Genomic DNA, 22498 nt, shown 5'->3' with positions numbered 1-22498 from the left:
CAAAAATACAACCGACGTTTCAATGTCAAATCAAATCAAGCATTACTTAATAAATGGTTATTATATGTTATTGTGTGTAGCTATGTAAATCTTTCCACCACATTATTTCTGTAGAGTCCAATGAGGCGGACTCGTCCAACGACACTATTCGACCGTGACCGAGGTTCTCCAGACTTGAATAAAGGCAGCACATTACCCGGCCGCATAAATCTTCAGAGAGTTCCGTCTGATAGGACCCCAAAGAGACCACCGATTAGATCTAAATCACAAAGTGAAGGAAGTTCCAAGCCAAGTTCGAATGAGACAACGCCCAAGAATGATAGACAACGTATGCCTCCGCCACCAGTACCACCGAGAAAAGGTAAGGTTGAATAAGAGAGATAATTTAAGATGTTCACAATATACACAAAGGTAATTAGTACTCATAAGTAATGCCAATTCATCAGCATTACCATAATGTTATCAGCGGTTAATGCCTTGATATGTCTTGATATTAAAAAAAGTTCATTCTCACTGCCTCTGAACTGGATCTACTTAAAATGAGTTGACAAGGATTTATAGTTAGAAGACTCCTTATTACAATAACAGATCCGAGGTGGATTTCACTGACATGTACTGTGCATCATGACTCAAACACATCATAATTTACAATGCATTGGATTAAAAAAACTTCATCGTAAGTAATCAGGATTGGTAACAGAAATTCATGATAAAACTACAATGGGCTGACATGATGATGTTGTGGTGGATTGAAATCTTAAGTGAAATTCATTCCTGGTCATTTTAAGGAATCTAATGTCATAAAATGTGGCATTTGGATGTGATAAATATTGTTCACAATCAATGGAAACAAATGGGTCCCTATCATTTTCATAATGCTGTTGTAATTTATAATGTTCTTTAGAATCGAGGCAGGAATTTTACCCTATGACTCTCTGTATGGAAAATAATATAATTGTCCTGCATGTGAAATCAGGTTTGCCAAAAATGAGGTTGCTGATTTTCTAGGTTTATGCAGCTAGAACAATGAATATTTTAGTAAAATGCAGTAAGATATATTTGATACTTTGTTTCTTCACAGTTTAAGGTAAATTATGAAATTCTTATGCAAACTGTTTTAGTTCAAATTTGACAAAATATGAATTGGCAATAATTATTGTTATTGTTTGTAATTCAGAAACTATAATACATGTTATGTATTGATGGATGTATTTTTATTTATTACTTCAAACAATGCACACACACTTTTAATGGATTTGCAAAGTTATAATACCTTGGTCAAGCAATCGTCACAAAAACAGTTAAGCAGTAATATATATGTGATTTACCCAAACCTCTGTGCATGCTGCTTGACTGCAGATTACCCAGCATGTATGCCTATATAATGGAACAACGCTTGGTGATAATAAAATATCAGAATGTGCATGCTGGTACTCTTTTCAAAATAAAGTTGTTTGAGTCAAAAAGCATTCTTGAAAAGTAATGTAAAGCATTCATGCAGCAAGATGATCCTTAAAAATACTAAGACCAGACCTCCCCCTCCCCCTGGGTCACCCATTGTCTTCCCACAGCCTATACTACTGACTCATCAGTATTTTAGGCATTGAATGTTTTGCCAAAATGATTATATTGGCTTCTGATGTATATAATTTCAGCATGTTAAGGTGTATGGGACTAGCATGAAAGAAAACATAATCTGCTTAAGTTTATATAACAAAATTGCTGAAAATGTACTGGTGAAAAGTTAATTACTACCCTTTGCATATTTCAGATTTCCATGTTTTCCCCTACCATTATATGTTTATTACATGTATTTGTTTGTGGATGTAAAATAACATAACATTGTATTGAATGTCAGTAATAAAATACAGACATGTGCATTTTGTCCCAGTAACAATGTCAAGCAGACGATATCTGACAATGATTTTGCAGACGATTTCTGACAATGATTTTGCAGACGATTTCTGACAATGATTTTGCAGACGATTTCTGACAATGATTTTGCTAGAGTATTTTAGACTGAAATGTGATATAGTAATCATTGACACGATTGATGTACAAACTCCAAACAAATTACGAATAAGAGATGCTGCCCCCAATCCTACCTCTAACCTTAACCCTAATACAAATCTGATTCCTCATTGTAATGCTAACACTAAATCCTAATAATCCTTGTGGTGGCAGCCTCTATATTGAAATCTGACTTAAAGTTCACTTTGTTATTTTGATTGGCCAATATAAGATGACCAATTCATTATGGTGAAGTGATCAAAACTTGTTTGCATTCATCGAATATCACATATACTGGTAGATGGGTCTTATCTTTCATTGGAACTTTTTAAATCACACATATTCTCAGAAAATCTTTGCACATCATTTCATCAGTGAACTGGATATGGGTTTGCACACACATCAAATGCATTACTACTTCAATAATATGAAAACTGCAATGTTTTGGAAAAAAGGGAAAGAAGGAAGACAGGAAAGATTCGTTATTGCATGATAATCATGTGAATTAGATGATCTTTACATGTAGCTTGTAAATTTGCATCCTTTTCTTGTTTTCCTTAAAAAGGTAAGCTTTCAAGTTGTGGATGTGAATTTTACAACCATTCTCAGACATGAATACGAATTGCACATTACATTCTTGTTTGAGTGGGCCCCAATGGGCTATTCCAGTTGAAATCCATACACTCCTTATGGAAGACATGACTTAATCTTCCACACAGGGAGTGTGAATTTCAAATAGAGTCTCCCATTCAGGTAACCCCATTTGAAATTCACACACCCTGTATGGAAGGTGAAGGTCATGTCTTCCGTAGAGGGTGTATGAATTTCAACTGTAATAGCCTAATACAAAAATGGTGAATGAACGAGACAGATTCACTGCTATATGTTGAATGTCATTATTTGCAATTAAAGGAGGTAAAAAAATGCCTTATGTTTTGTTTGCAATTTCAGTGAAAATATATATTGTTTTATTTAACTTCTGTTCCACTTAAACTGACTCATATCCATTGGTGATGGGTCATGCATTACTATGTTAAAAAGTGCTGCTTATAAGGGAATTTTGTGAGTCTAACAGTGCCTTTACTTTTGTGTACCATTCATTTAAAAATGTATACTTTTAAACATATTTTAGAAACTCTAGTAGACAATCACACAGATTTTATTTAGAATTTCATCAAATTCCAAGTTTTAATTTTGTGTTTCAGTATTTTACTTTGCAATGCGTATGATTAATGAGCGCAAACAAAATACGCTGCAGTTATGGAACTCAATTTAATGCAATGACATAAAGGCTCAGAAATTGCAAAGCAGTCATTTATGTGCAATCATTTCATACACACTAATGTGAGCCATTACAGAATTCCATCATGGCACTTCATGTTATGTACCGTGTTTGACCTGAATTTGGGACTAATATCAGCTTTTTATTACACTCTACTATATATGTGTAGGTGTCTGTTTGTTTGTTTGTTAGTGCACATGTTAGTATACATGTGTGACTTAGCTTTGATTTCAGTCCTAAATTTTATGTCAGACTGGGTATATGATACATTCCTATGCAAAGTAAATGAGGTTGTGGAATACGTAATATATATGTTAAGCTTTTCTTTCTGTTAAATTAAAAACTGGTGCAAAATTTCTCAAATATATTTAGGTTGAGATTTAGGACACATTCAAAGAGTAATCACTAAAATAGTTGTCACTGGATTGAAAATGAAATTCGAGAAACCAGTAATTTTTCATTTTTTTTAAAAACAATTTTGCTGCTTGTTGATGGTTTATATGATTGTTCATGCTTATGATTTTGCATAAGTGTACATGTATATATTTAGTACCACACCCTCATTTTCCTGTATATTGGGTGCGTTTCACCTATTCGCCCATCCACCTTTGCTTACTAACTTGCTGCCAACCCTTGAAATCACTTGCTCGTCTAACCACAGGATGCGTCAAGAAAAGGGCGCCCCCGCGGCCTCCATCAGAAACAGGACACAAGAGGGCGATTTCTGAGCCACCTCTAGTGAGTCCCTCAGCCCCAGCACCACCCACTAGAATAACATCAATACGAGAGAAAATAACACCTGACTCCCCAGGTAAGGTTGCTATGGTAACACAGCCAGATTCATTTTCCACAGGGGACACGACAGCAATATAAATCTACCCTAGTTATCAGCCAGTTACTGGTTATACCGCATACTACTACAGACTATTCACCCACAGGTAGAGCCCCATATGATTTATTTGTGTACTGTGTATTCTCTTATATTCATGAGGGCCGATCGTTCGATCGTGCATGTCTAATAAATCACGCCAGCATTTATTTGAAGACGGTAAAATACTAAAAATACACAGTATGTGTGTGTCAGTGACAGTATCATCTAGCGCACTTCATGGAACGATTGTCCTCATTAACGAGTGATTCTGGGAATTAACCTGTTGGTGAATAGCCTGTATTATACATTGATCCGTACCAAAAAGGTGGACGTAACTGAAGCTGTTTATGATTAATTTTGATCCGAAAGTGACACTTCAACTTCAGAACAGCAAAAAGCATACATATTATCAACACCTTGAATACAGACAATAAACTTCTGCTTGATATGTTAGAGTCTGAAAGGATAAATTTATACCCCTAAAGTGTGTACTTACAACCATTGGCAAAGTTTGCAAATAAACAGGTGGCCCCCACTTTAACCCAAGCATTGTTTGAAAGTATTGTTATGTCTGTGTCATTTTTATCTCCAAAAGGGAATGGATCTGGTTGTGATACAGTGGTCCCGGTATGGGTTTTCAGATAGCTTATTCTCATTATGCATGGCTGGGTTGAAATCTAGGCTGCTATCAATACTTCTTATGATAAGCTTATTTGCATGTTTCCTCCTCCCAAGAGCTTTTATATGTATTCAATTGTCATGGTCATTCATCTTTAGGATACATATAACACTTGCTTTATAATTATATACAAAATTTCAACTTGGTGTATTTGATAATGACGCTTGTAATCATAGTAGGACTTTCAATTTTGACCCTCAACCAGTGGTACTTAATTTGCATCAGAATTCCCTGAAATATTACTGTGAACTATGTGATATTCAATTTTGACCCTCAACCAGTGGTACTTAATTTGCTTCAGAATTCCCTGAAATATCACTGTGAACTATGTGATATTAAATATTTACAAGTGGTTTAAGAATACAGAATAATTATGTAATATTACTGATGTGTTTCATCAACCAAATATAGTCCATTTGGCTTCCTCAAGACAGTATTATCTATGTGAGATACATTCATGATCAAAGATGGTGTATCTATTGGGCAGTCACTTTGGGCCATATCGTGTTCTGCAGATGTGTCACCCATGGACACCTACTGTCTTGAGAAAGACCAATTGACTATAGTTGGCAGTGGTTACCATCCTCTGTATAGTGAAATAGCATTATTTTACTGTTAAGAAAATATTACCACATTGAAATATGGTGGTGTGATAAACTGCAGGAAAAAGGTTCTGGTAGGTGAAAAGAAATCACTGCTGAAGGAAACCCTCAATAATAGTAAAATAAAATAGTGGCACAGCAGTAAAGATGTTAAGAAATTAGACTCAGTTTTCATATCAAGGGTTGTCAAGCACACACAGTCATCTCACAGATTATCACTGCTGGGTACAGTTAACAATAGAGATGTTAAACACTTTGAACAATTCAACATAGTCATCATTCTTGCCATGTCTTCCACCTGTGTCCATCATGTCACATTAGAATCGCATCTGTGTTGTCTTTCACCACACATTGCTTATATCACACCATGATAGTTGCATAATATTTGGCACACAGCATTTTATTAATGGGAAAAATGCAACATCAAAATCATAGAGTAAACATGTTTGGTCAAAACTTATTCATTATTTTCAAATATGTAGATAGGCTTTCTCAATGGGAATTCATAAAAGTTATAATATCTCTACGAGTATGCCCTGTACCGCTGCATCTGGTCCCTGTGTGAGTAGTTGAGCTTTCATCAGATGTGTCTCTGACTTCATCAGGATGATATATGTCTCTGACTTCATCAGGATGATGATGTCAGACACACATCTGATGATGACACATCAGGAGATGACACATCAGGAGATGACACATCAGGACTGAAGTCAGAGACACATCTACCGAAAGCTCAACCACTCGCACAGTGACTGGCTGCATCTGTACTGTGATAACTGACAGGGTACTCATAGAAATATTGTAATAATTGTTTTTACTTTAGGAATGACTTCCCATATTGATTGATTAAAACTTACAATTTGTTAGTGTATACAGAAGGCTACTTAAAAAGAGAGCAGAATAACTTACATAGTTTGTAATTACTGTACTTATACAATGTTCTTCATTGCATTTTCACAATGTCACGTTAACTTTTATTTACAGATAAAGCAAACAAAGGTACTATAGCTACAAATACAAGTAACACGATAGAGGAAATGAAGAAAAGGCTTGCGTAAGTACATCATAGATTACATAGTACAGCCTGGGCATAGCTGTAGTAATAGTTTTTGGATGTTACAATGAATAGGTATTACATTAAAAAGACTAGTTTGCATCTGATGTCAGGGCAAAGGGGCGGCTTGATTGGGTGCTGACCGGTGCTGTACGACATTTTCAATCTGGTTGACAGGATGTCATACGCAAAGTAGTCTTTTTAATTCAGTCTTGAGTTATAGACCCAAGGGTCCGTATGCACAAAAGAGTTAGACCGGGTGTAAAGTTAGACCTGGTCTAATGCAAAGTTCAAAAATAATACAAAAGAACTTAAGAAAATGTAAAGGAAAATGTCCTTTCTCCTGATATTAAATTCCACTTAGACCAGGTCTAACTTTAGACCCGGTCTAACTCTTTTGTGCATACGTACCAAAGACTTCCGACTCTTTGTCATGTTTGCGTGTTGATCATCAATGTAGAGCAAAATAGTATACAATTGTAAACTTTAATTTGAAGTATATGCTTGTTCGCATTGTGTGAATAGTGTGTTGGGCTGGTAACTTGCACTACTACACGTGCAAACATTTGTAAAGCATAAGCTTAAAGATGCAAAATATCGTTTAATTGATATTGATATAGGAGGGCTCTTGCCGATTAATGCTGGTGGTACAATATTAGGGTCTCCATGCCTGACAAACCAAGGTTGTGGATTTACCATAGCATTACACACATGCACGCAATAATCTTTGGAGTCTAATCTCTTTGTATGTAACACAATGACACACATTAGTACGCAAAGCCAAAGTAAACTCCAGCAAATTGCTTCCTTCTTGGCCTTTTGGTGTCATTTCATGGGGAGAATCTGGACTAAGCCAATATAATTAATGATATATGTGGATGACTGTACAGCATAAATCATAATGTATGATGAACAGAACCTGTTTTTTTCTTTATAGTTTAATGTTTCTCCGATGTACAGTTCCTGAGTTAAAGGCAAATAGGTCCATTTTAGATTGTGTTACATTGTCCCATCTTATTCATGATAGTCAAGCAACCCCAAGGTTTGAATCTGTGGCTCCAATGTGGTTGAGAACTACTCGATGAGAATCCCTGGTTTAGAACCTCTGGTTGACAATCCATTTTTAGTTATGCTATAAAATATTGTGTTTTTATTAATTACAGAGCCAATCCAGATCTACTACCCAGAGCCAGGATAGCCAGTACTGAGGGTCATGGTGTAGCCACTGGTAAGTCATTACCATACAAAACATAATGTATACAAAGACCAACCAACTATAGGATTATTTATGCCTGGCCTTTTAGCTCACAACCTTTGCAATCATGGTGTACATACATGTAGCTTCATATTATGTGTGTGTATGTATGAGCTGACATATTGTGCATGCATTAGGTTTTGGGGAAGGCCTGTGCATATAAAACTCACACCAAATCGGATATCGTGCAATAATAATTAGCCTATTAAACAGTGAACTAGTCTTATGCTATTTGCTAAAGCATATTGATGGACCAGTTGCTTGTATCTCGGATTCAGTATAAGTTAGCTGTTTTTGCTTTTCGGCACTTTGAAGATACTTTACCAACTTATCTGTCTGCTACGCTCTGCACGTACAAACCAGCTCGATCACTTTGATCTTCTACTGAAAGATTATTGAAATCTCCTTGTGTAAATCTAAAATCGGCTGGTGAACGCTCCTTTCATTTCGCTGCCCCGGCTGTTTGGAACTCACAAACAGCCTCCGTAACACACATTCGCTTACTCAGTTCAAAAAGCAACTTAAAACTCATCTTTTCTTCGTGCTTTTCGGATTCACATATGTAACTTGTTTGTCTTTATTGTTTGTGCGCCTTGAGTTCTTTTGAAGATTGCGCGCCTACTGAGAACCCTCCATTATTATTATTATTATTATTATCATAGGCCTTCAAATGCTTACTGTGTGTTTATAAACAATGCTGACACCTCATCTGTGATGACTTACATGTTTAAAAGCATGAGGCATGAAATGTAACTACAATGGCGCACACATGGTGTTGATTATATATAATTCATTGTTACTTGATTTCTGTTTGTTTTTACAGATGGCAACCCAAGCAATCATAGTAGTCGTAATAATAGTAGCAGTAGTAGACCCATGAGTGCCGCCAGTACCAATAGTGCACCAAATAGTCAAGCTAATAGTAGGCCAAATAGTCGGCCAAGTAGTCGACCAAATAGCTCTTTGAATTCATCCAGTGAGATTAGCAGCAATAATCAATCAGCACCGATGCCAGTGCCTAGAAATGCAAAACCAGTAGTAAGTATCTGTTCATTTTGTTTATTTTGAACAATTCCAAAAAAAAAATGAAGATGTTTAACCCATATTTTAGTGATGTTTCACCACTACACTATTGGTTTCATCAGACTGGCAACCCATAACATCTGAATGTTTCCTTTTATAGGCAACAAGAATTGCCGTAGATGGTGTAATGAATAGGTCAAAGATGTTGTTGAGTGTGTAGCCCCCTTGCCTTGTCATGTTTAAATTGTTATGTCTCCTTCTGTCGGATCTAAGTGGCTTCTTTGAGCCATCTGATAGTGTTGTTATCTTCATGATTTATGACTTTTTGAGTGCACTCAATTGATAGAGTGATTCCCAATTGATAGAGTGACAGAGTCCTCTCAATTCATAGAGTTGCCTATACAAGGAAGCAGGCAGGCAGGCAGATGTTATGGGTTGCAAGTCTGATGAATCACTAGTGTAGTGGTGAAATGTCACTAAAATGTGAGTTAAATCTTCATTTTTCTTTGGAATATAATAAAAAATTTCACAGTTGAAATTAACATTCCAAATGAACTTGTTCAAAGAGTAGTAAGTATGTGTGGGGTTATGATGACTGAATAAATTCATATTTGTTTCTTACAGGTTGTACCAGAAAAAGTGGGCCCCAACAAATGTGGTGATATAAAATGTGTTTTCAACAATCATTCAGTGTTTACTTATGTGAAAGCCACATCTTTTAAAAATAATAAGAGCTCATGAGATAAAACAATTAATGAAGATATGATTTCGGATGTAAAATGGTCACTGGATCAAAGTTGCTATTTTTGTTGACTTCAAGTTGTACCGTTCTGGTTGTTTGCACATGCACAGGGTCATTTTGTGTGAGAGCTAGGTCATTTATTTGGTGACAATCAAAACAAATTGAATAAAAGAGTGTAGATGAAATATGTGGATAAGAGAGTATCTGTGTCCTATTTTCAGTGAGTGACTAAAATAAGTGAAATCTATGATGTTAAGTTTCAGAAAAAGCAGAAACGAGTGAGAGCCCTGTATGACTGTAATGCAGATTATGAAGATGAGTTAACATTTGAGGAGGGTGAAACCATTATTGTAACAGGGGAGGCAGATCCTGAGTGGTGGGTAAGTAGCAAACCATTTATAAGATCCTGGTCATTTGAATTTGAAAACTTGTTAAATGATAGTGACCACAGGGCCATCACCATGGGAGGTGCAACACTCCCCTGCTTTTTGTTTTGATATTATATTAAATAGTCGTTTGCAAGTGTTATGTGTTGTGCTTTGGCACCCGCTTAATGCTATATGCACACATCATGTCACGCCCTAGCTTTTAAGTCGCCAAAGTCCACTGATTATGACCTGTCGCTGTAAATGCCAGAAGTATATTATTTTCTAATAATGACAATCCAATAAAGTTGGATTTCCCATGTTGGATTTTTCGTAGTGTTACACACAGACTATACAGAATTCACACCCCTATGTGTCTCATCTCAAGTTGATAGTAACTCCATAATCACAGTGGCAGTGCATTTATATTGTTACATTGCCAGCGTACGGTTAATTCGCACTTATACTTGTGTGTATGCGCCTTGTGGGATTAGGTCAGCATGTATAATTTGAAACTGCCACTGTGATATCCAACATGGCGTTACTCTCAACGTTAGATAAGACACACTATAGTCTATATCCTCTTCAGGTTTCATTTACTGTTACAGTGTATAGGGTATACTGTAGTTTATATTCTGAATTTAATGAACAATTTCTTTAATCTAATTCTTTCCTTATTAGATTGGTGAGGTCGAAGGTCATCCACATCGGAAAGGTGTCTTCCCAGTGTGCTTTGTACATTTACTCAATGACTGACAGTAAATCCATCATGTGCCATCCACCACACAGTCTAGCCATATACCGCCTAGCTGACTACAGCAGCCGGCTGTCACTGCCAATGTGAACATAAAGAAAGAATATTTTTAGAAACCTCAACAAATTTGTATATTACCCTCTTATAAGCCCCACTGTACTTTTGTATTGAGCCCTAAAAATTTGATTGTTTGTTCTTCTATATCCAACAGACCCCAGTTTTGGCAATTGCAAGAAGGTCAGAAACTGTTGATGTGTTACCCTATGGATATCCACAATGTTACAATTACACTCTGAAACTTTAATTGTTTTCAAATGCTATTAATTGGCAACCCAAAGTTGGGCAATGGACAAACAAGCAATAATGTTTCCTGTCCCTTTTAACATTTCTTACTTATTTTTTACTGATTTGTCAGTGACAGGATTCGCTTTAGACATGTAACTGCACCTGTCATGTGTGAAGTCAACTGCTGCACATAATTATTTTGTCATTACATCAAGTCACAATCAGCAGGATGGACAATCCTTAGCCTTAATGTAAAAGGGTTTAAAACCTGACGATATAATGACAACAGTTGACAGGCAGCAGCATGTAGTGTGTGTGCAAGAATAGGGAGTTTTTGATTTTCCACGACGAATGGTAAAACACTAAACGTTGTCGTCGTTGCCACAACGGTTGTCAGGCGCTTGGTGTGTTATAGAATTTGGATGACGATGCATTACAAAGTCAACGACGACAACTTTGGTGTTTTACTGTCACAGAACCATCCGTCGTGGAAATCGAAAACTCCCTAATATCTCATGTGTACAAGTAGTAGCTGCCATTTATATTATTACATTGAACAAATTATGCAAAAGGTTAATTAAATGTCAAGAAGCAATTTATGATAACTGTTGTGAAGCAGTTGACATGAAGCAGCTATTCAACTGTATTTCACATAACATGTTCTTGTACTCACACAGCAACTAAATTGTCACTGTAAAGGACATTATCATACTAGCAGTCTCAGCGTGTGATTCAAAAATCGCTGGTGATCAAATGCTTTCAGTGTGTTCAGTCATGGCTAGTGACATAGCGACATGGCTTGCAAGTTGATGCTACAGCATGGTACATGTGTCAACTTATCAATCAGATATCAGCAATTGCTTTTTTGATATTCAACAGAAGTTACCTCGATAAAAAACGCTACACTCTTTGCAATTGCCTATGATATAAGCATAATGTGAAAGTATATCAAGTTGCTTTTGTCCTGCATGATATAAGCATAATGTGAAAGTATATCAAGTTGCTTTTGTCCTGCATTCTGGCTGTATCAAAACTGTTGGTACACATCAGTTTCCATGAATCAAAATACAGCATAAGATCCACCAAATGTTTAGATTAATGTTGTAAAAGATTATTAAACTACAAATTCTGGTCATTTGAATAGGATGCAATGCTGTATTTGGGAAGAAGTGGGGTTTCAATAAACATACACCATCAGATTCCTATTGCTGCTGCCCACAGCGATACACATTTACCCAGAGGTAATACTTAATTGGTACTCTAGAGTGGGTACTGCAGATTACAGATATTGGCATTACATGTATTATAGTATACACACTGGTACTGGATTGGTACTACACAGGTACTCAGGAGTAGCCACTAAGTAGCTGGGCAGCTGTGTACCGCTGGGGTCAGCAGCAATAATATTCTGGTAGTGTACTTTCAGCCTATATGAATATGTCTTTTCAGTAAATATTTTCAGTTTTCCAATTGATAATGTCTTTGTGGTACTTCCATTCCAGTTATCTTTATTATATCCTATTTGTGTATGACATTATTTTGTTGATAATATTTTGTATTTACATTTGGTACTCTATTATCACCTACTATGTTACAGTACAATTGTATTATGTTGAAAGTCAGTTTTTGTTTGTGCTGGATTGTAAAAGAATGCTATTTACTATTATATTATCAAAAATTTTTATATAAAATGGAAGGGTAGAAAATTGCTCAAAAATGGGTAGTAAATTACTCAAAAACCTGCAAAATGTGAAGCATGAAAGCCACCAAAACTTTGGCATGTTCCACTTAATTTTATTTGTATAGTGTACTGTTTTGTTATGTTTTTGTGCAATTGTGCATATTGATCATATGCATTTAAGAGTGACATTAATTGCAAAAGTGGTATATCATGAGTTATACTTTGTATTTTCTTGTTTTCAAAATTCATAGGGTATATTTTCAGAGCTGATTGTGTTTTGAGTGTCAAAGTTACTAGCTATATCAAGTGTATCAATTATTGTTGCTTTGGTGTACCTTATTGGAGATATAGCCAATGCTTGACAACTTATTGCATAAAATGACGCGATGTACTAATATGGACTATGTCTTATTAGCAATGATAACCATTTATGATTAATGAGATTTAACGTTATACCTTTACAAAGGGTTTTCATTGAAATGCACCCACCAAAAGAAAGAATGCTTTCCGAAATAGTGTCTTGCATAGCTTGAAAATGGTAGTTTTACCAGAACGAATTCCCAATGTTGTTTGTTTAGTAATGTTAAAGAGATTTAGACCCAAAGAGGCTGGACCACAGAATTATAGAAGGAGAACCAGGACTCGCTATACCACCATCTATAATCGCGCCGTCAGCTATGGGGGAGTAAATTGGGGGTATTCGGGTCCTTGCCGACGGTGCATGGAGACGAACAAAAACAAGTCTGCATCTCATCTGAAGCATCTTGGTACTTGCGTGCAGGTCACATCAAATGCGTCTCTCAAATGTGCCCATCATCTATGTCGTGCTTGCATGAGCTTCGAGCACATTCAGAGGGAAACCGAATACCCCCAATTTTTGCTCCATGCCTGTAACAAGATCAGAGTCAAGTCCCAGTTCTCCTCTAATTCTGTGGGCTGAACTCAGAATTGCCCAGTGATTTGCCGTATTGGTTTGTCATACTTGGAGACCAAAATAGTGTACGTTCTTTATTTATTGACTAATCCTGAATAACTTGCATCTGCTTTAACATTACAAAGATGTTTTTGCATAGCACTTGGCACAAGTTATTGGCACAAAGCATTAGATACAGAACAGAATTAATATAAGTATGCACTTTAACTCATTTATTATGTTTTGATGATGCCAAGTTTGTGAAAATATTGAATCCAAACTTAAACTCAAAGCTAAACAAATAAATATGGGCTAAATTGATCCTATTTTATATCAAAGTTGACCGGGTGTATGGCAAAATAATCTGAGTGATGTGCAAACAGGGCTGAGTCGACACTCTTTAAGTTGGATCTCTTTACTTAATACTTGCATTGTATTGTACATTATGTATATTCACACAATCCAACCCATGCTTTCATATTGTTAAGCACAACTAGTAGTTGTACAGGGCTTTCAAATTGCCAAAATAATTGCAATTACTGTTAATAGTAATATCAAAATGCTCAATAATAATTATCTTAAATTTCAATATAAATCTTATGTTGCTATCCAAATATCTATCTGCTTTATACTTTTGTTGTATTTGCCATTGTAATTTGAAAATATCAAGAATATTTTAAAAAACATATTTTTATTAATGAGAAAGAATTGAAACCAAGATAAATTGTAATTGTTATTATTTTTAAACAATCTGCATCAATAGCAGTCAAAAGGGTGAATGGCTAAAACCCAGGGGAGGGGATGCATTATCATTTTTGGTCAGTATTCTCCCAGTGGAACTGGAAATGATGGATCTTTGGGATCTGACAGTGTGTTGGTAAAAGGGTGTCTTTTGGAGCTGCAACCTTTTAGAATCAAGAATCAGAAATTGTTGGCTTTATGGTTGAAAATTGCCCTGGAAAAAACAGAAGTGAGGGGAATGACTAATTTGGGAGTCTTTTACAGCTGAAAATATCAAAATCAAGGGCCTTTCAGCCATGATTTGATCAAATTTAGGGGTCTTTTAGAGCTGAACAGTCCAAAAGGGGAACATACATATCAAAACAATGCACTTGTTGGCTGCTACATGTGTCTCATTTCACATAATAGCTAGGAATAAATACCAGACTCATCTCAAGCGGAGGTCACATCAAATGATCCAAAGTCACATGGTTTAGGAATACAAAGAACATTCCTTAACCCTATGACTTGGGGATGATTGGAAGTCACCTCCACTTGAGATGAGTCTGGTATTTATTCCCAGCTATTAGGCCTACGTGAAATGAGACACATGTAGCAGCCGACAAGTGCATCGTTTTGATATGGATGTACACAATGGTCATTTGTGTTGAGCTAAAACCTGATTGCATTTCATAAACACAATGTATTATTTGTAAGAAAGAGGCTGACATTTCTGTTACAAAATTTTTGTTTCTAATGTTTGTCATAAAGGAGAGTAAATGGTGCAAGACTTTGGGATAAATTTATTCATGTTTTTGGTTTGTCGGCTGTTGTTTTGGTTGGTTGTAAGGAGCTTGGTATAGTAGAGCAATACCTTCATCATCATCTGCATCATTTATTCCTCATAAGTGGCACCCATCCTTGCATACATTTTGTTTTATATATATATCTACACTTAATGTTTTCCAATATCCATACATCGAGGGGTCAGTGACACAAAGACATAACTCCATTTTGGCAATTCTGAGAAAAAGTTCAAAGATAATGGTCCACATTGACTTATGTAGTTAAATCTGTTTCACTGGTCATTGATTTCAGTGGGGTGCTAAATGGAGTTACTTCAATGAGTTTATTGGAAAGTGCTCATGTTTCTGAAAATTTTGATATCAAAATCTCATTTTCGGAAAAAAAAATGGAGTTACGTCTTTGTGTCACTGACCCCTCGACATGTTAGTCAACAATTCCTGTATATTTATTGTATCAGCTATATATTGAAAATGTTATCTGTTTTCTTATTATTGCTTTAGCATTTGGCAATCATAACTTGTACTGAACTGTGTATTAGTGGGCATTTCTGATCCTTTAGACCTAAGAATCAATGTAGCTTTAGAGTAATTAAGTTCTACCTCATCCTTAGAATATCCAAAGCATAATTCTTGTATTAGTAAAATGACTATAGAATAAGCTGTTTCCTTAGTCATAGACTGTCCACTGAATCTACAAAAGACCGATACATTTGGGGGCAGGTTAGTTAGTTTGTTTGATTTTTTTTTTTGATCAAAGATTCATTTGTATTTGCATGGTCTTTGACTAAGAAAAAAGCAGGTTCTACTTGTCAGGCTTGTAATACTGTAAAGATTAAGCTTAGGTGGTACTACACCCTGGGCAATTATGTGCCTATTTTTTGCAATTTTCTCAAAATTATAGTGCATTGGTGACAAGTAAGATATGTATATTATAGGGCAAGGACTACAACTACTGCACTGAAAATTTTATTTCAGCACAGACAATAGTTGTGGAGTTACAGTCAAAAATGAGGGAAAACCAATATTTGATCAATAACTACTTGTCTTGAGTCACTGAAATTCCAGTGTAGTAACTGGATTCCTTGCCCCTATAATATACATAACTTTTGTTACCAGTGTTTTATTAGTTTTTGAGAAAAATGCAAAAATAGTCACAAATATATCAAGGGGTGTAGTACCACCTTAATGGCGCACTTGGGCTCCTTTGTCTTTGGGTAAATTTCACATGCAAATAGAGAGCTCCCTCTTCTGAAATAAAGGTTCTGTTTCCTTATTTTGCTGATGGGAATATTAAGGGAGGGAACTTTTAGGTTGTGCCTAAAAAAACACTTTTTTTTAGTGCTATTAGCGAATCTTTACGGTATCAGTTTAGACTTCCAACAAAAATCAATGATGTTTTGAGTACAATATAAATGCATCACCAAGTAAATTCTACAACATTTATATTATGTGTTCAATTAACTAAAAGTCTTAGTCCAAAGGTTTGTCATGTTTTTAAGATATGAAATGAATCTGTATTCCTACTGCTTGACCTAACAGAGTTTCTAGCATAGGTTTTCAGTTTGAATACATACATCAAAATCCATGCATTTAACATTCAAAATTGACTCCACAATGTTGGGCACATATTGTTTTGAATATACAGCTGAATCCTATTTCATGCTGTTTATTATAGTTATTGAATATGAGAAACTGGTTGGTCCTAAGATGCAAAAACTCCCAATGCCTCATGGTATTAAAAAATAGGCATCAAGCCAGTTTCCAATAAAACAATTAAAACCAGGTTTGTGATTAAATTGAACCCATAATTATTGGAAATGCATGTTGTCAAAATGGAAGTATTTCACTTGTAATAGCAGTACAAAGAAAATATTTGACTTTCACTGATAGATCTTTCTCTTTGTCTTGTAAACTAATAAACATTCCTGTCAGTTGGAAAGGTACTGTATTGAACTGGGGTCCCATTTCACAAAGCCTTACGATTGATACATGTATTACAAATGATTTAATGAGGGGTTATGTTTAGGATTCAATCATGTTTCACGTTGTTCATCACCGTTTAACAACGATGCAAGATAGTCTGCGTGGTTTACTTGCGAGGGCAGCTTTAGCTGCCCGAGCTAAGTAAACCACGCAGACGCTGAAAGTTGTTAAACGGTGATGAACAACGGTGAAGCATGATTGAATCCCTTTCAACAACGAAAAGAAGCTAAATATCGTATAATTCACGATTATTTTACGAGGAATGTAAGTTAATCATTGCCACTCAGGCAGCCTTACAAAAACTTCGATGATTTCTCTTTTGATATCAGCAATAAAACTACATAATAAAACGGCAATGTTTAGCCGCTACCTGAAAAATACTGAATTCAACTTGTAAGCTGGCATACGCACAAAGGTTCCAGGCATGACGAATTTTACGCGCTCTCGCGTAACACGTAGTCTCGCTCGCGTTCGCGTATATGCTACAGTAAAAGTGTGGGTTCTTCACGGTTTAACAACGGTTGGCTCCTGTACAAAGGTATAGGAAGAGTTGTTGAAATGGTATATCAATCATAAGGCTTTTGAAACAGGCCCTAATAGTCCCACTCCTATTTTATGTGAAATGTGACTGAATTTTCGAGTGAGATTATAACAAGACCCCAATGTACTCGAAACTCCCTAAAATAAATTTCCCTTCAGAGCTCCCGGTACATGATGGTGATCGCGTAGAAGGGGCTGAGACTTCACCTCTTCTACATGTTCAATGACCAATTGATCAACCCATGTTCTCATCTTGTTCTCATGATTGTTGATGGATGGGTTGTTTATCACTTCTGTGTTCACGTTTGTGATGTACATGCTCAATGCACAGCACATGACACTGAACAATGAAGAAATTTAGTTTAGTGACAAAGTAATGGCCAGTTGTGATGCAAAGAAAAGCACAAAGTGAGAATTGATCACAAAGAACCCTCATGTGTGCCGATTTGTCACTATAATATTGAAAACTGAAAAAATGTAAAAGAATAATTTAAAAAAATGCTATTCTTTTATTCAGCTTTATAAGGTATCGATGGGCAATGGGGTAATTGTATATGTGCCAAACTGTTTAATTAAAAGGACCTTAAAAGGACCCTCAGAGATCTGTCAAGGACTGAACAAATTATCTGATGTTGCTTAAAAATGGTTGATGTATTGGGGAAATACTTGAAACATTTCCTTTTTAGAAATATCAGCAAAATATGAAGAAAACTGAAAGGTTAATCCATCTTTGAGACTGCATTCCTATTGGATTTGGACGGACTTCCTTTTTGTGAATTTGTACATTTCCTTACAGGTCTACTGGAAGAAAAATATTAATGTGCATGAAAATGTCACAAATGACTCCCGAAATTCACAAAATTTTCATGCACACAAATATTTGATGCTTTACAATATTCACTGTAGGAGTTTGTTACTACATTCTAAATGTGCAAAAACAGTGACATGTTTGGGAATGGGCACATTTGGAGAACAACTGCTACAGTCTGTCCACTTAGAAGTACAAACCAAATATGTGGCATCGGGGGTCGATGCTTTGCGTAAAATGCGAGCGCAACGCGACGCGTAAAGATCGTGGTGTACAAATCGCGCAGCAGTTGGCGCACCAAAGAAGCATTGCGCTGAAATAATTATTCTCATACCTCCAGTTTCCGAGGTCTATTTACTTTGTACTTCTATGTGGACAGACTATAGTGCATTGAAAGGTCAGCCCAGGTTAAATAAGAAATATAAATAAATGGTGTAGTTCTGGATTTACAGATCTCTGAATGTCCATTTAAGACAATAAATTATAATAATCTTTTGATGGAAAAGATGCAGTTGAACATGTTATCATGTTGCAAAAAGCTATGGCTAACTTGTATGTAACTTCTGTTTTGGAGTGGGCATGTTTATTTACCTATGGTGACATGTATATTGATATGGTACATATTGTTATATATTGTTATGTTTTTCTCATACTGACATTAATTCTGATCATAGAGGGTGACCTGATTGGTTTTTCCCAACCATAGCAGACACCATTACGTGCAAGAGCCTGTTGTGCAGTATTGTCAGTTTGTAACAACTTTAGCTAAAAGAATAGAGAGATAGATGGCGGGATCATGATCATTTTGACCCTGCAATGATGGGGGGGGGGGTACAATTTCCAAAAGGGAAGGTGAAGAGTTTCTTTGCAGTTGAATTTGCGATTTCAGTTTTTGCCAAGAATATTAAATTATATTTCTATGATGTTTCGTTTGTTTTCAAATCACAATGACTCCCAGTTGGGGCCATGCATTGTTTTGTAAACAATAAATACTTGCGCTTGCATCAATATTTGTTATTTGAACTACAACAAAATCACAATAATCTATTTGGCTTCCTCGAGAGAGTGACATCAGTACTTTGTCAGAGTTACTTTGTAAGTGTACAAATATACCGCCTATTATTGTGCGTGTAAGTTTTTTGAGTCAATGTGCATGATTTAATACTACACACATTGGAGCACATACTGACATCTTTCCCTCAAGGAAGCCAAATGGACTAAAGTCATTATCATGTAAAATATGCACATATACAAAAACCAATGATAATTTGAATAGAGTACAACATGTAACAATTAAGCAACAGAATATTGTGGATTTTGTAACAATATTGTCTCCATGGTAATGATCGTTTTGTATAACTACTATTTGTTCAGGAATGCCAAATGTGGTCACGTTTATTAGAGGGGGAGTGTTTATACCTTATTATAAAAGACTTTATTACACTGTATTGTCGACTACACATTTCTTGAAATTTTCGGTTTTAGAGGGATTTATAGTGTCCTTGAATTGTTGTCCCATGTTGGGGTCTACTTTCAATGTAATAAAATAGCCCACTGAATATAATTGATATATTATAATATTGTGGTGAATTGATCATAAGATAATTACTCAGAATTATGGCAATACTTGTACAATGGTTGATGTTTATATGTGTACATTAATATGAGAAATTAAAATCTATTTTGTAATGTTTGTATGTGATAATTGTGAATAAAATATAAAGCTATGTGGAAATAATTATGAACAAGACTCATTTCTCATACTTACCTCATTTGTAGGTCGCACCTGTTCGTAGCAATATTAAAGCTGAATTGGGCTATTTCACTTGAAATCCAAATTCCCCCTATGGAAGATATGGCCTTAGCCTCCTGCACAGGTGTAGATTTCAAATAGAGTCACACATTTGAAATTCATACTCCCTGTGTGGAAGATTACGGTCATGTCTTCCATAGGGGTGTAAACTGTATGGAATTTGATTTCAACTGGAATATCCTATTTGAACTTGATCACTTAGTGATTGTGATGCATTGCATTTGAAAAGTGACGGGCAGTGGCAGGGTCTTAGCTAGGATTGCCAAGTTCCCATCATTTTCACCAAACTTGCCCATCCAAATTTGGCCCTGAAAACATGAACTAGTCCTCCACCCCATCTGGGAGTTCAGCAACCAACTATTGCTATTAGGCTTGATTCACAAGTCTGGTCTTGTTATTCAAACATTATTTTTAGAATTTAGCTTATGTCACAGGTATATTTCTTGTCTGTCCAAGAAGCAAACTGCCCATCCAAAATGACAGGTGAATAGCTAACGCCATGAAAAATGATGCATCACTCGTAGCCACTCTTAGACACGTCACTCTCCGTCAATTACCAGTGAAAAGTTAATACTGGGATTCTATGCAGCCACATGCCATAATCACATCAATATATGACCTGCTACCACGAAATGAGCGTAGTCGCAAAAGTTGGTTTCGAGCGTCCTGGCTGCTACGTTGGTATTCTTTGCTTCACACACACTTGTCCAACCAAGCCAATAGTATGCCTGTATGTCCTTAGTGAATGGGAACACAATGGGCCATTCACAAAGGACATAGTACTTGCTTGTACAGGTGCATGGCAAACAAAGAACTTCAAATCGGCAGCTAGGATGTCTTGAATCTACCAACTTACGACTTTTTATGCTTATTGCATGGTAGCAGGTCAAAGTGTACATAGATAAATTGAGGAACATTTGAGTATGGTTTAGTGTGCCATTTGCTAGCATTAGGGTTAGGATGAGGATGTCTACAGGATGTGGACTCTTGTTTTCTAGAAATTGGGCCTTATTGACAGAAGAGAGGGTTCCTTCACTGCATGCATGTTGTGCTCTCTCTGTGAATTTACCTTGGGGAAATTAAGCTTGCTAGAGGCATATAAATTGTGCATCATGTATATGCTGTAGTGTGTTTTTGGTCAATCTGGTGATGCTGACTTGGTTGGGGCACTTAATATGTGACGTTGTTGAGTTGATGTCTTTGCAAAGTCTCCTGTATTGGTAGTGGTATGTCCTTTGTGAATGGGAACAGGATTGAATACAGAGTACAATATATTATGTCCCCATTCAAAGGACATACCTATGACTATACAGGTGTCTTCAAACAAAGAACAGCACTCAACAATTGCAAGGTATCAAAACAACCAACTTAACGCTCATTTTGTTGGAACAGGTCATATCGTTATGAATTCGGCAGAGTGACGAATCGAGAAATTTGAGTAAATTGAGTTATTGTATGCTTATGATTATGTTTCAGGTGATCTTTTATTTCCACCAAAAATTAATGGTATATCTTACTCCCAGACGTAGATACTGAAATTTTGATTTGGACGAATCGCGCCTGAGTGCGATTAATGAATTTGACTAAAAGACGAATCGTATAGGCTACTTCACTGTACAAATCAGGTTGATCTGTAGCATTGTATAGCGGGAAACCCCGAATTTTATATATTAAATGTCCTTTGCTATTTTATTTGATTCCAATGGATAGCTATAGGTACCTTCTATTCAGTGATATCAATTTAAGTACAAACATTCTCCACATGATATCGCTATGGCTTAATAATGTGAGTGCGCCCTCGTGAAATCCCCAAAATTAAACGCAAAATATAGGCCAATTTTGTTATTTCTGCTTTAAAATCTTCAAGTTTTTACTAAATATTACAGGGATGACTATTTATAACTTATATATCCAATTTAAAGTCTACAGCCTTGGAACAACCAGTAATTTCTACGCAAAATCATAAAAACAAGAATGGGTGCTATGGTTTACACGTAGTTGAATGCGTATTCGACCTCGTATACAACTATTTGCGCAGTGGTAGAGCCATTTTGGATTTAGCATAAAGCCGAAAAACTGTAAAAACCTGTTTGGGGAGATGATATCGATTGTTTCAGAACACGCAGTTATTGCAAATAATTAGTGCACATTCACTTCTATAATATACATTTCAAATGAATGCTCAAGAATGTTCTCAATTTTTAGAAGGACCAATGGAATGGTACCAAGATTTTCAAACGCCGTTTACTCAGAACAGCAATTTTGCGTATTCGGCACTCTGCCGTGTTCATAACGATATATGGGCTGTTTAG

At 36.0% G+C, this 22498-nt stretch overlaps 1 protein-coding gene across 3 annotated transcripts in view; it reads left to right on the top strand.

The window, feature by feature from the left end:
- The window catches only part of LOC140151488 (arf-GAP with SH3 domain, ANK repeat and PH domain-containing protein 2-like), a 79381-nt gene extending 67558 nt beyond the window's left edge, over window positions 1-11823 (top strand). The window contains exons 16-23 of one of the 3 annotated variants that reach the window (XM_072173840.1): window positions 115-361; window positions 1265-1300; window positions 3954-4103; window positions 6429-6498; window positions 7662-7726; window positions 8577-8791; window positions 9776-9898; window positions 10565-11823. In XM_072173840.1, coding sequence (XP_072029941.1) covers window positions 115-361; window positions 1265-1300; window positions 3954-4103; window positions 6429-6498; window positions 7662-7726; window positions 8577-8791; window positions 9776-9898; window positions 10565-10639 — 981 coding nt within the window. In that variant the 3' untranslated portion in view covers window positions 10640-11823. The remainder of the gene's footprint in view (window positions 1-114; window positions 362-1264; window positions 1301-3953; window positions 4104-6428; window positions 6499-7661; window positions 7727-8576; window positions 8792-9775; window positions 9899-10564) is intronic. The other 2 variants (XM_072173841.1, XM_072173842.1) reach the window with 2 other exon arrangements.
- The last annotated feature ends 10675 nt before the right edge of the window (window positions 11824-22498 follow it).

The sequence above is a fragment of the Amphiura filiformis genome, chromosome 4, assembly GCF_039555335.1.
Source record: "Amphiura filiformis chromosome 4, Afil_fr2py, whole genome shotgun sequence".
In the NCBI taxonomy this organism is placed as follows: Eukaryota; Metazoa; Echinodermata; class Ophiuroidea; order Amphilepidida; family Amphiuridae; genus Amphiura; species Amphiura filiformis.
The sequence above is the reverse complement of the archived record's forward strand: the minus strand, read 5'-3'. Positions and strand labels throughout refer to the sequence as shown.